Source organism: Monodelphis domestica, chromosome 6, assembly GCF_027887165.1.
Source record: "Monodelphis domestica isolate mMonDom1 chromosome 6, mMonDom1.pri, whole genome shotgun sequence".
Classification (NCBI taxonomy): domain Eukaryota; kingdom Metazoa; phylum Chordata; class Mammalia; order Didelphimorphia; family Didelphidae; genus Monodelphis; species Monodelphis domestica.
The window spans coordinates 255,859,453-255,874,240 of NC_077232.1; the positions used below are offsets into that span (position 1 = coordinate 255,859,453).

Below are 14,788 nucleotides of genomic sequence, written 5' to 3' on the forward strand. Positions count from 1 at the left end.
CAAATCATATGATTTGCCTCTGATGCCAATTTCACTGTTTTTCTTTTTTTTTCCTTTAAGCTACATAATAAGCCCTTTTGAATCAATTAATTCTCAGAGAGAGAAAAAAACACCCATTTGGAAGTAAAAAATGTAGAAATAACAGAACTGATAAATTAAAATCTTAAAAAGAACCTAACAGGAAGATTTGAGATTATTGAAAGTGAAGCTAGTGCATCTAGGGGTGAGAACTCAAAAATACATTAAGAGAATTATTGTTCTGCCAAGGTAGGGAAAAGGAAGGAAGGGCAAGAATAATGAATGGAAAGAGGAAATAAAGAAGGGAGGAGGAGAGAGGACTAGAAGGAGAAGGGAATAGAGGCAGAGAGGAAGGAAGGAAAGAAGAAACAGATGAAGAAGGAAGGAATAAAGGGAAGGATGAAGGAAAAGAGGGATGGATGAAAGGAAAGAAGGGAGGAATGAAAAGGCATTTATGAAATGTTTAGTATATACCAGGCACTGGTACTTGTAAAGTACTAAATACTGAAGGTAGAGAGACAAGTCAATAAGATGGATCTTGCCCTAAAGAAGATTATATTTTAATAGAGGAAGGCAGCATATAATGAAAAGGGATCTGGGTATGATTTGGAAGTAGAAAGAAAGTGTGTGGCAACCCTTGTTCTGGGCAAGATAAAAAAAAAATCACTCAACTAAGAACCAAGTTCCAAATTCCAATGATAGAGGGAAGAGGAAGATGCCTATATTCTAAACACTTCGATTTGAAGATGATCTGGGAGTGATTTAATAGCCAGTTCTGGGCAAGGTAAGATGAAAGCTCAGTCCCCTAGCAAAGTTAGTGTTCCCAGGGGAGCATGTCCAAAATCTGAATGCCGCATGTAAGGACAGTAAACTTGAATATTTCAAGAAAACATTAAAGATAGAGTATGAAATGTAGTAAAACCTATCTTCTCTGTATATAGAAGAACCCCAAGATTAACTGACCCAGAAATGTAATTGTCAGAATGCTGGGAGACAGCAACAAAAAGAATAGTGTAAGACATTAAGAAATGAAATAGACACACACACACACAGACACACACAGAGCAACAAAAAGAGAATAGTGTAAGAACCTAAGAAATGAATCATACACACACACATACACATATAAGCAACTATTCAAATTGTGTAAGATTTCTCAAGGATGACAAAAGAAAGAAGAGACTAATTTAGAAGCTGTCTAGTTCAACTCTTTCATTTTATAAATGAGTATACACACCCATAAAAGTTGTGATTTTTCTCAGTCATATAGTTACTAAGTAGAAGAACTGGAATTTGAATCCTGGTCTTCTGACTCCATATCCATTTCTGTTCCCACTGTACCAAAGCTGCCTACTCAAGAAAGTATTGGCCATCAGCCCCAAAATTGTTTCTTCAGAAAAACTGAGCATGTTCTTTTATTCAAAAAGTTTGACAAAGGTAAATAAATAAAACCGATGACCTGTGACCCTTCTTATTTAAAAAAAAAATACCAGTTCTGGGCAGGGCTTTTGGCAGAGAAAATGCCCAAGAAAAAATATATTAACAAAGTAAATAGGATTTTAAGGGAACAAATGAACCAGGATTGCTCATGATGTTGACTTATTAAAACAATTATTTCTTTGAAGGTTTTGAATTGTAAAAGGGACATTGAGGAAACATGGAGTAGGCATGAGAATGGAATTCTATAGAAGTGAGGAGAAAAGTAGACCTTCAGAAGGAAAGGAGTTAGGGAGAAGAATTAGTATCCCTTGTATTTGAATTCCACCCAAATACAAACAACCTATTGAATTGTGTTGATGGAGGGGGAAATGGTCAGATAAAATGACCTCTAAACTATATAACTATTTGTAGCTAGAGGAAAGGCAAAAAAAAAATATCAGTAAGAGTAGAATTATAGTATCTGTTTTTCTGTGGGTGGCAGAAGCTATGTATGTTTTTATATGTGTATGTGAAGGTGTCTGTATGTTCACATACTTACCTGTATACACAAATAGTATTAGATTGATTTTACAGAGCACTTTTTTTTGTACTGGACTTTCTGCTAACAAAATGGTAAAATGAATAAATAAATAAAAAATAATTTATTAAGTGCTCACCAAGTGCCAAGCAATATGCTAAAGCACTGGAGATGACAAAAGACAGTTTCTACCCTTGAGGAGCTTACATTCCAGTGCGGAATGGTGGAAGCCTGGAAGGTTCCTTTTGGTCTACGGGAGTCATAACAAGGGTAAGGAGAGTCTTTGGAGAGTTGATTTCAGTAGTAATAGGAATTTTGTTTGATTATAGTTCCCAGAGCAAGTGGTAGAAAAGGTTAGGAAATAATAAACACAATAGGGCAGAGGGCAGGAAAATGGCAGGTGTGTTGTCATGGCAAGGAATGGCTGGATATAAGGGGCTTTTTTAGCACTCATGTTCACTCTTTAGGATGGCACAGACCTCAGTATAGTCATTAAAAACTCCTCCAGGGTCCAGGGACTTTAGAAGCAGGACAGATGGCAAGAAGATGGCTAGATGGGATAGAGGGTAGAAATTAAACATAAATGAACTGAACTTGCATATAAAAGAAAGTTAGTGATTGGATTAGAATCTACCAATAGATTGCTTTTTGGAAATATACCTAAAACATAGGGACCTGTACAGATTCCAAAGTAAGAAGCTGAATTAAAATTTATTATCCTTCAAATGAATCACAAAAATAATAAATAAATAATAATAAATAACAAATAATAAAAAAAATAAAAAAGGAAGGAATGATGGAAGGAAGGAATGATGGAAGGAAGGAATGATGGAAGGAAGGAAGGAAGGAATGATAGAAGGAAAGAAGGAATGATGGAAGGAAGGAAGGAAGGAAGGAATGATGGAAGGAAGGATAGGAGGAAGGAAGGAAGGAATGATAGAAGGAAAGGAGGAATGATAGAGAGAAGGAAGGAAAGGAGGGAAGGAAGCAAGGAAATATGGATGATTGAACCATAGCCTGAATGAATACAAAATAATATCTTATCCATTCATTTCTGAGTCTTTGTGATCCCATGGACCATAGCACATAAATGCTGTCCATAGGGTTTTGTTGGCAAAGATACTGAAGTGGTTCACCATTTCCTTCTCCAAGGGATTAAGGCAAACAGAGTTAAGTAACTTGCCTAGGGTCACACAGCTAGTGTCTGAGGCAAGATTTGAACTTGGGCCTTTCTGACCACAGGCCCAATACACTATCCACTGAACTACTTTAACTGCCTCAACTTAAAAGAGACTTACTGAGCAATTAATGACATTCTTGGCTTTTTCATATTGTTTTATTTGTTAAATGTCCTTGACAAATCACTTCACCTCAGCCTAAATTTCCTTATCTGTAAAATTAATATTGTACTATTTTATATTGTACTATTAACTATTGTATTATGAAAAAAATTGTACTATTAACATCATAGGATTGTTGTGAAGATAGAATGGCAGGCTATGTGCTCGTTATAATTGAAAAGGGGTATATAAATGAAAGCTATCATATAAAAGTTAATGATTCTTCTATTTTTAGAAAAGAGAATGGAAGGTTAGTTGAAAGATGAAACAATGGAGAAACTTTTGATCATTGCCCTTCTGATTATCAGTGTAAGTGAGGCAAGAACCTGAGTGACATGTTTTTGCCATCGGTGTTTGCTACTGTCCTGGAGGATATCCAGGAAAGAGTCTAAAGAGAAGAAGATTTATTCATAAGTGATGAATTCCTCTCTGTGCTCCTGTTTGCACATGACATTATCCTAATTACATCCAACCCTGAAATATTGCAGAGCCTCCTAAGTCCATAATCATTCAACAAAAGAATTTCCCCAGCTATTCCTAGTAGAAGCAAGTAGTTGAAGCATGTCTGCATATGCCACTATCATATGCAATTATCCAAAGTAGCATATGGAATTATCATTTGATCCACCTATAAGCATTTGTTAGGCACCTGTGTGCCAGGCACTCTAATGAGCAGTGGGAATTAACAAAAAAGGGGGGAATTGGATGAACACACTCTCACATGAGCACAAAATCGTATTTTTTGTGTGTATTGCAGGTATTGCATAGATACTCCAGAAAAATGCAGAATTGAATAGGTCATCATCTTTGAGAAACTATATAGTACTTTTAATTCTTTTCCTCCCCTCCTTCCAACCCCCCCTCCCATAGCCAGCAAGCAATTTCACTTGGTTTTTACATGTAACCCCAATATTCTTGCAGTGATGCCATAATACTATAACTCATGACATACCACAGTCTCTGCAAAATAAAGGTTTCAGAATACACTCAAAACCATGGAAAGTAGGCCACAGCACATTACCAACAAAAAATGGTGAAGGAGATGAAAAGATGGTGGTCCTGTCTTATAGCAGATAGGGAGGATTACTGATCGATAAAGCGCGTGTTCCATTGGTACCCACATAATGTCAAAAGATTCAAAGGATGGTTTCCATCATGTTGACTAGGTTCCCCTGCCTCCTCCTTTCTTTTCTCCCTTCCCGAGAAGGACTTATAGAAGGAACTGAAAAAAAAAACACATCAGATAAGAGAGCATAAATATTTTGTGATGTGTTCCTTGGGATGGAGTATCCACATTGAAAAGTGGATATTTTCCATTAAAGTGGGAAGATACTAAGCAAATCCACAAAATCACCAAAATAATTTTATATTATATGTATATACATACACACTCTTTATATCATTAACAACAAAGTGGAAACAAAGAGAAATTGCATTTTAAATAACAATAAAAAGCATTAATCAGGTGGAACTTTACCTACTAACATCCAATCTTGGAGTTAAGGAACTTTGGATCAAGTTTTAGCTCTTCCACTTTGTGACCTTGGATAAATCAAGTCATTTATCCTCCATCATCCCCTGTTTCTTCATCTCTTCAGTGGGAATATTATATTGCCCTCACTAACTCAAAAAAGTTAGAAAAATTGGAAAAGAAATGTTAAATATATTCTATATTATATAATTTAATTATATAAATATATATTAATTCTATAAAATATAATTTAATTATATAAATAATTTAATATAAAGATCACATAAATGAGATCTAACTGAGCCATTGGGCCTTTGCTGTGGTCACAGGACTGCTGATGATGTGTTTCAAGTCCTCGTGTATGACTTCTCTGGGTAATTTTTAGGTGCGCACCCTAGTCAGACTTTGGTAGTGGTTAGGGGAGCGATAATATATGATACAAAAGTGAAAAGAGAACAGAAGAGAACCATGTTTCTCCCATTTCTAAAAAGATTGAATAGGGAAGGAGAAACCTTGCTCCAGTTCTAAGATGGGAAAAGGATCCTGGAATTCTGTAGTCCTAACTTGGCCAGGAACAAGTTCTGCATTTGAGTGGATGAATATGGAGGTCTTCTTATCGGGTGGAAGGGAGCCTTTTGTGTGCAGAGATGTGGATTCTGACTAAAAAAGGAGCCAAAAATGTGTTGATTGTCCTGGAGGCAAGTTGACCCTGACTATTTCTCTGTACAAGAGCCCTAACCCTTAGATGAGGAAAGGGGGCTCATTAGATGTGGATTGTAGAGGTATTCCAGGAGAATGCCTGGGGAATAGAGGCAAACAGAGCCAGACACCTGATAGGAGCCTTGGGTGCCAGGAGGAACCAGCTCAACAACCTCTTTTTCCCCATTTCTGTGCATGGGGAGAGTGACATCCAAATGCATGTGTGCAGAGAGTGCAGAGAAGGGGTTCTCTCTTTGCTGTGATAGCAGGTAGAATGAGGGTCCGAGGAAAGGAAGATGAGGTATTTGGTGGCAGACAGATCTGTGATGAAAGACCTTGGATCAAGGAGTCCAGCCTAACTGGCAGCCAGGCAGCAGAGGTCTAGATGCATCCCATTGTGGGTGCCAGGTGCCACATCCCTGACAGGGCACAGAAACAAGGGAAATTGAGGGAAACAAGTAATGAAAAGAAGTAGGTGCTGTCTGTGTCTGGAGTGAAGACACTCTAAAGCCAAGACCTTCAGTGGGGTCAGTGATTCTCTTGATGAGGCAGTTATTTAATTATGTGCCACGCTGTGACAACGCTCAACATCTGGGGAAGGAAATGAGGTTCTTTTCACAGGGAAAGCTTTTCCCTTTTACTTAGCAAAGGGCTCATGTATGTGTCATTTCTGTATTTGTTATCTGTTCTTTGGCTTGCCTGAGTGCTTGCAGGGGAGCTAGAGGCTTTATGGAGGGGGGAAAAAAAAGAGTGATTCTGATGTTTCCAGAGGAAACCCTCTGTGAGGGGCATGAGTCAGAGACCATCCCTTATGAGGAGGTCTCAGCATTATTATTTATCTTTTATGTGGTGCTGAAGAAAGAACACTGACTCTAGTGCTGAAGTACCTACCTGTCCAAATACGACTGCCTCTGATGTTTACTCTAGGGGTGACCTTGGGTGAGTCCCTGAGCCTTTTGGTACTCAGTTTCCTCATCTGTAAAATGAGGAGATGATGCCAGATGGCCTCTGAGGTGCCTTTTAGCTCTAGATCTATGATCCTCTGAAATCAAAGTGGGATGGAAGAACAAAACAGAAACAGAAGCCTGGACTTGAAAAAAGAAAATTGAACTTTCAAGATCTGTTTCTCTTTTGTTCATGTATCCCCATTAAATCAGCCTCACTCTGGAGCCAGTATTTCACAATAGAGATCACAAAGCCCCCAAATTCTCGATGGATTCGTATGGAAATGTGATTATACTTTTAAATGACAAATTCTTCTTTTTCATATAAAGAAGCCTTTGAAGAAACTCCAAATAACCTTGGTCAGTTGCTTAACAAACAGACCCAAGTTTGCTAACAGTTCTGACTTAAAGTTATGGCTCAGCATTATTTGCAGACATCTCTGACTTAAATTTTCAATGCCATCTTTAAAAAAAAAACATCCAAAAAGGGTTCCTGTTTCATTGGGCCCTTTGAATCTGACTAGAGTAGAAATTTCCTTTTAGTGTTACAAACACATTTTCCCTGGATTAGGTTATCCTTTTTCAGGGTTATTTCTCCTTCATCTTTGACACTTTGAATCCAATTTAAGTCCATCCTAGTCTAATCTTTACTCTGGTATTTTTTTCTTCTGGACTTAAATTTCCAATAACTGGATTCTGTTTTTAAACTGCTTTTTTCCAATAAGAGAATTTTCTCCACCCCAGGGAATGTTTATTAGAAATTAATATCCAATAAAAAGGCAAGGTACATTTTCATCTCTGTATTTTTATTGCATTAATACAAGGACAATTAAGCTATCAAACCACGATTAATAACAGTTCTGAAGCACTGCTCTTCTTTTAACATCCATGCCTGAACGCCCTTCAAGTTTTATTCTCAAATTTTGAAAGACTGTTGTGTGTAATGTCCTTATGTTTTCATGAAAGTGTGGAAAAGAAGGGGGAAAACCTGACTCTCCCTGCTAATTTAGATAAAAAGGGAAAAGGCCAGAGTTTTCATTAAGCAGTGACAGTTTCGTGCCCCATCACCCATTGGTGCCTTTGGCCATGGTGATTAGGGAAATAGTTTGGGCTTTATTTTAAGTTGTTTTTTTCCCCTGAATTTTCAAAGTGGCATGTAAAGATGCAGCTTCTGTTTTCATTAGTGTCCTAGAAGATACATTTCTGAGTCCACACAAAGAGTTGTGCAGCTTCTGCTATCCCACCAGAGCTTTTCACCCCTCTTAATTAGCAGGCTCCTTTCTGCTGCAAAACAAGGAGACAGACCCGCCTGTGTTCATTAGAGAAACCATCAAAATCTCTTCCTCTTCTGTTTCTGAGTTTTCTGAGTTTAATTTACTGCTTGTTAAATTCCAGACATTCAAAATATTGGACTCCAAAGATACATTTGAGCATTTTAGAAAATGTCTTTTTTTTTTTTTATCAAGAAACTGAAATGGACACTGTCAGATGAACATAGACCTGGCATTTCCTTACCTTGTGGCTTTAATACCGTGAAATGATACTAAAATATGCACAGATTTTGTTTGTGGTGCATTTAAAAAAATAATTGATGTACAATTTTGCCTGAACATCTGTTGGAAAAATTAAAACCCCCATATGGGTGTGTTCATACCAGGCTACAGCTTTTGTTGACAGTGTGAAATTTTCTTTCTGCTGTGTTTTGAGGTATTCTGTTCACAGTGCTTAGTAATAAATATCCACATGGAGACAGTTTTCGTTTGCTATATGCCATACATTTAAGACTGCTTTCCCACAAAACGATCCTGTTGCTTTCATTTACATATTTGTTATTGGTGTTTGAATTCTTGGTGAATAGAGGAAAAAAAGAAATGCCTTGATCACCATTGATGGAAGGAGATGAGTTTTCCTATTTCCACTCCTATTTGCTCGATTTGTAGATCTCTAAGAGGAAAGCCATTTAATCAAATAGCCAAAGAAGTTAGGCACCCGCAACTTGCAAGTGGTTGCTTTCTTAAGATGCCCTAATCCAGTAAGTCATCTTCTCCCTTCAGTTAGCAGACCCATCTTTCATTATTTGCTGAGAATCAGGGTGGCATTAAGGATAGTTGTGGTCTGGGAAATAGAGGATATGGTTCTTATCCCATTTCTATCGAATTGTGATATGACCTTGGGTAAATCATCTGTAAAATAGGGAGTTGGACTAGATGAGGCTGAGATCCTTTCTGCCTCTAAAATTCAATGATTCTTCCAGTATTTTGAAAACAAAAGTATATCCATAAAAAGAATGGTGTAGTTTCTTTTTTTTCACAAGATGAACTCTGTATTTCACATGCTATTTTTCTGATATGAATAATCATTTAGCATTTCATCAGCTAATCAATTTGCTCCATATCTGTGGTGCAAAGGGCATCAGGAATCATCAAGGTTATGGCATTACTGCGGAATTTTAGAAATCACAGAATTTTAGAGTTGGATGGATTCCAGAATTAAGCTGAAAAGGAACCGTAGTTGATAGAGTTGACTAGATAGCTCAACTGTCTCATTTGGGAAATGAGGAAATGAGGGCTTAGAGGGAGAAAAGTGAAGCCCAAAGTCATCCAGGTGGCAGACCCTGGACTAGACTCCAAGTCATTTTCATGATGCCATTGATACCCAACATCCTCTGGAGTGTTCCATAAACTCTAGATGCTAGTAAACCCTAGAAATAGAACCCACAATAAGTGTCAAATGGCAGTGAACTTTTTTTTTCATTTAAATTATACTTAGAGTTAGTGAGCATTGCTAGAACTTATGCAAAGATGGATTTTTAAAAGATGGCTTCAAGTCAAATGAATTTACAAGGCCATCATCTCAGGGCCCAAACTTTTGCTCTAATTGGGCACATAGTACTTGCCAATAGACTTTCTCTGTTTTCACTTTGCTCATGACATCTCTTGTGACACTCATGTGGATGGGAGCACCCATTTTTCTCAGGTTTTTGCCTTGTGTTTTGTTTAATATCATCATCACTGAACAGTTATCTCAGTTGAATCTTTCACAGATACTTATATTAGTTTCCCATGGTTATGGGAAGTACCTTATTTGAGGATACTTCCTCAAGATTACCCTTTCTTCCATGGAGAGACAGCGTGCCTTGGCAGATAAAGCACCAGATTTGGAATCAGAAAGACCTGGGTTCAAATCCTACCTCAGATTCTTAATATCTATATGATCTTGGGTAAATAACTTTATTTCTTATTACCCAGGAGTCCACTCACTTCTCGTCCTTATGTGTTGACATAGATAGATGATAAATTGAGAGGGGAATTCCGTGTTTAGCTTTTTTTCCTTCTTGTGTTGCAACTTTGGTGGAGTGGGCTTTTTGAGCAGGTAGATTAGCTATGGGCATGTGGTTTTATTTTGTTACTTTTAGTGATTATTAATAAATCTTATAAAATATAATTTTTGAAGTTACATATTAATTTTAATTTTTACAGTAGGGTATAACAATAATGATGCAGTCAGCTATATAAAATTATCTGTTAATGTCTGCTTGTTCGAGTCTTATGTTTTCATAAAGGATACCCATAACATCAAAATAAAACATTGTCTTAAAATTTTTTATAGAGATGAGACAGAAGGCATATAAATGGGTAGTTGCTAAGGGTTTTGTAGTGTAAATCTTGAAATCTCTCAGACTTGTGAATGTTTTAACTGGAACAAATTCTCTACTGAGAAACATTCCCCATTTTGATGTGAGAACTTGCCAGGATCAGAAATGGGAGGACCTCTACTCTAACAGTACTTAAGACTGCTTTAGGGGAGAAAACTCCTGGCTAAACAAAGAAAGTACTTGGATCCATGTTTATGGTGGGGCAAGGAGTTCTTTGAGCCAGGCCTGTTTTTAGAATTGATACAATGGGATGCTAGGTACCTAAAAGGGTCGGGCAAGTTTTCTCTTGATGAGATTAGCTGACTCAGCTGTGTTTTCTCTCGTTCAGACTTACTGAGGAGATTGGTCGACTTAGCAGGAATTTAGATGGGCAGTCTTTTTGAAAACATCTACAGTGATTGGTAGATGTAGGGACTTAGGGGAGGTGACATGGGAGAAAAACCCCTATATAAGAAAAAGCAGAATCTCTTGAGGATATCCTTTTGGAGAAATCCTTTTGGAGGATCTCTGATGAGGACCTCTTGGGAAGAATCTCTTGAGAGAGTCTCTGGAGAAGGGAAGCTCTTGGAGGACAATCTCTAAGGAGGTCTCGCTGGAGCTCTCTCTGGTGAAGTCAGCTGAGATGGAGCTGGCCTGGTGTCACTAGAATCCTTGTTTAGGCAGACCTTGTGGTGAGTGTTAAAAGATTGACTGACTGATTCTCTCTCTTAAGACTCAGATCTAGGCCATATTGGCTTGAGGCCCTTCAGAATTATTCCTTTCCTACTCTTTCTCTCTTTCTCTAATTCCTCATTATATTATTAATTAAAAATATCTATAAAACCCAGTTGACTTGGGGATTTGAATAATTGGGAATATTTCCCTGGCGACCACCTTATATTTGATTTAAAAACCAAGACCCTGTAGTGAAACATATTTTCTGCGGTCAAATTTACTCACCTTCTCTTATATCTATCACAATTTATATCTTCCACCATTTTAACTCACTACAGTTTAAGACCTCAACCATTTTAAATCTCACAGTAGTCACTCTTTTGTTGGGGATAGGGACAAAGCATCATCTTTAGATATCTTAACCCATTTGAGATATCTTAAATTCTTGGCTTTGTTTCCTTAAATTGTGTGACCTTTAGCATGGATCTTGGTCATGAGTGACTATTTCCCATAGCCCCTGAGCCAGTGAGGTTTTAGAGTCCATTTTTGGTAGTTCCATTGGTCTCAATGATGAGAACAGATCTCTCAAGAAATATTGGCAGATCTGTATCATCTTATATCTATTTGTTGCTCTCCTTTCAGTTTCAGCCATAAGTGTTCTCATTCCAACCTGACATGTTCAGCTTTTCCCAGGATCATCTTCTCCCTTCTCAGTGTTTTGTGAGGTGCTAGAGCTCTTGATCTTTAATCATCCCCCGCTCCACAGTTGTTTGCATATGAGCCTATGCAATAAAGTTTTGTTGCCCATGGCTCTGCCATTGAGCAAAGCAATCCAGTTTCTTTACACAGGCAGTTTCTTGGCTCTTTTGGGCTCCTCAAGGAAGCTCTTTTTTTTTTTTTAGGTTGAGCTTGTTATATAATGAATTAGCAAGTATTTATTAAAGTCTACTAAAATACAAGTATAAAGAATGTGAGTTTCCCCTAGCAGTGAGTGCATTGCCATTATCTAGGTCCTGTGATCCCAGAATCTCCAGTGCTGGGAGAGGTCCCTAAATCTGGCAGGTTCCCCACTCCTCCCGTAAGACCTAGGGAGCTTGTGTGAGAGTCAGAGTGAAAATCTAAGGGCATCTGCTTGGAAGGAAAGCTCTAAGGAACAGGAAAAGGAACCCTCTGTTCCAACTAAAGCTGCTGTCAACGTTTAGTGCTCTCTCTTCTGCTCTGGTTCCTGCTGACCCACTGAATGATTCCAGGCTGGTTCTGCTTCAGAGGTTCCCACCTGGGATGCTCAGAGCCCTACTGGGTAGCAGTAGCTTTTTGGGGGACTTTGGGGAACACTTGGGAAGTCACTCTATGATCCTTTTGAAATATTTCAAAAGTATTCATGTCAAGTAACAACAACTATTAGGTACAAGTTCATGTTTTCTTTATAAAAAAAAAAATCCATCTCTTTATTTTATTTCCCATATGCCTGTCAGTGAGTATTTAAGTGTTTCCTCCATGCTGGGCACTCACTGTGTAGTTAGGTTACCCTATGCCCTATAAGCTCTAGCTGAGTGTCCTTTCATATTGAAATGGAAAGATTTCCCGAAAGCCAGGAAACATGGGGGCTGAGAAATCGAGAATCCTTGCTCTCTTGTCTCCTGATGACTCATCCACCTGACCTCGATCTCAGGTCTGCACCCCAGATTTCCTCCTTACTGGAGTGTGACCTTATCACATTTCTTTTTTGAAAGTGACAAATATTTACCCTTTTCTTCTTTTTCTAAGCCCTTCTTTCCATCTGAGAATCCATACTAGGCAGAAGAGCAGTAAGGATGAGACAAAGGGGGTTAAGTGACTTGCTAGAAAGTGTCTGAGACCAGACACTCCCTTTTCAAATAAAACCTTTCTTTTGTTGTCATTTACAGGTATTGATGATGTGAGGAAGTATAAACCAAATTACCTTGAGGCAACAGTTGACTGGTTCCGATTCTACAAAGTGCCAGATGGAAAGCCAGAAAATACATTTGGTTTTAATGGAGAGTTTAAAGACAAGGTGAAGTTGGCATACATTTGGATATGCTTTTCATAATGTATCCTACTGTTTTCTGCTTCTTAAAATAATGGATTTGAAAATAATCTTTGCATTCTGTGAACCAAAAAACTCTCTGATGAGCCCCTTATTCTGGTACTACAACTGTATTTAAGCAGATATTTTGAATGTTGTTTTAGTTAAAGAATCATTTCAAAGAATTTTCATTCATGATTTGTCCGAAGAACTTAAAAATAATCCTAATAGAAAATACAAAAGAAATGAGATAATGTTCCTTCTCCCAACCTGTCCTAGAGAGAAAACTTATGCCACAGTCCTGGGAATTTGTCCCTTGATTCATTATATTTGTTCGTGGTTAGCCAGATTCTCCCATACCATTTTCCCAGGGCTCAGGAATACACCCTCTTTAATGCAAAACTCTCCAGTATGGCAAAGAGGGAGCTAAACTCATTTCCTACATAAATCCTTGGGTAAATTTCTACTAAATTTCTATGCTTCCATGCCTGACTTGAGCTACATAAAAATATGCCAGTAACCCTGGACTTTCTATTCTCAATAGTTACTTCTTTTGATATAACCCCCAGGGGGAAAAGAGCAATATATTAAATCTTCACTAATTCAGAATAACTGGAGAAAGCAAGTAAGCTCCTAAAAAGCATTTCCTTGAAATCATTTGTGTTTTTCCAGTAGAGTGCATATATGTTAGCTGTTAGTTAATATGCAAATGGGCTCTAATAAATAAAGTAAGAGAAAATATAGGGTAGAGACATAAGGCTGGTCTAGTATCAGGAAGAAGTGCTTGGGAGAGGGAAGTGCCATATTGGAAGTTCCCTACAACAGTAAAATCATAGGTTCAGATGACAACAGATAAATGAGACACATTAAAAATAATTTTAAAGTAAACCTAGAGGGACAACTAGGTGGCTCAGTGGATAGAGAACTAGGACTGGAGATAGGAAATCCTGGGTTCAAATCTGATCTCAGACACTTCCTATTGCCTATCCCTTACCACTCTTCTGTCTTGGAACCAATACTTAGTTTTTGATTTAAAGAAAAGACTTAAAAAGAGTTTTTAAAAAAGTAACTCTAGATTAATTAGTAATTAATAGTTAAATTAATGAATAAGATCATTGTGCTTTTTATTCTTCCTCAGTATAGTATAAGCATTACATTTTTTTAATTGAAACATTTTATTTACTTAATTTAGAATATTTTTTCCATGGTTACATGATTCATGTTCTTTCCCTCTCCTTCTACCCTCTCCCATAGCCAATGAACAGTTCCACTGGGTTTTTCATGTGTCATTGATCAAGACCTATTTCCATATTATTAATATTTGCACTAGAGTGATTGTTTAGAGTTTACATCCCTAATCATATGCCCATCAACCCATATGATCAAGCAGTTGTTTTTCTTCAGTGTTTCTGTTCTCACAGTTCTTTCTCTGAATGTGGATAGTGTTCTTTCTCATGAGTTACACAGAATTGTCCTGGACTATTTATAAGTATTACATTTTGAATTTACAGTTGAGGAAAGGGAGATAACAGATCAGTTAAAGGTCTTGGTTGTGATCCCACAACTAGACATCATTGATGCTAGAACTCAAACTCATGGCTTCTGGCTCCCACACCAGTGTGTTTTTCTGCCATTCTGAACTTCCTCTCATGAAAACTCTTTACCGTATGACAAATAATTGCTAGACTCAGAAGCTGACTCATATGGAAGCAATCTGTAATTTCTTCAGTCCTTTGTTTGGAGGAAACCTTCAGCATTCAACGGTATGCTCCTCACTTAGGAAGAAAACCTTTGCAATATTCAGGGGAAGGAAAAAGTTTCAACTTTCCCCTCAAAAATTATCTATTCCAGATTTGAATCACCAAATATTCTAAATTAGTATGATGCAAATGATGTTTCACTCTATGTGAAACACCTCAAACCTCCATGTGGATTTTATGATTGCTTTTCCCCCCCAGGCCAAATCTATCTATATACATTTTTTATACAGACTAAGTTTTCTA

General features: G+C 37.6%; 1 protein-coding gene across 1 annotated transcript in view; it reads left to right on the forward strand.

The window, feature by feature from the left end:
* Positions 1-14,788, forward strand: part of PPA2 (inorganic pyrophosphatase 2) — a 136,672-nt gene that overhangs the window by 96,092 nt on the left and 25,792 nt on the right. Inside the window, exon 8 of the mRNA XM_007495842.2 lies at positions 12,646-12,773. Within this exon, the coding sequence (XP_007495904.1) occupies positions 12,646-12,773 (128 nt within the window). The remainder of the gene's footprint in view (positions 1-12,645; positions 12,774-14,788) is intronic.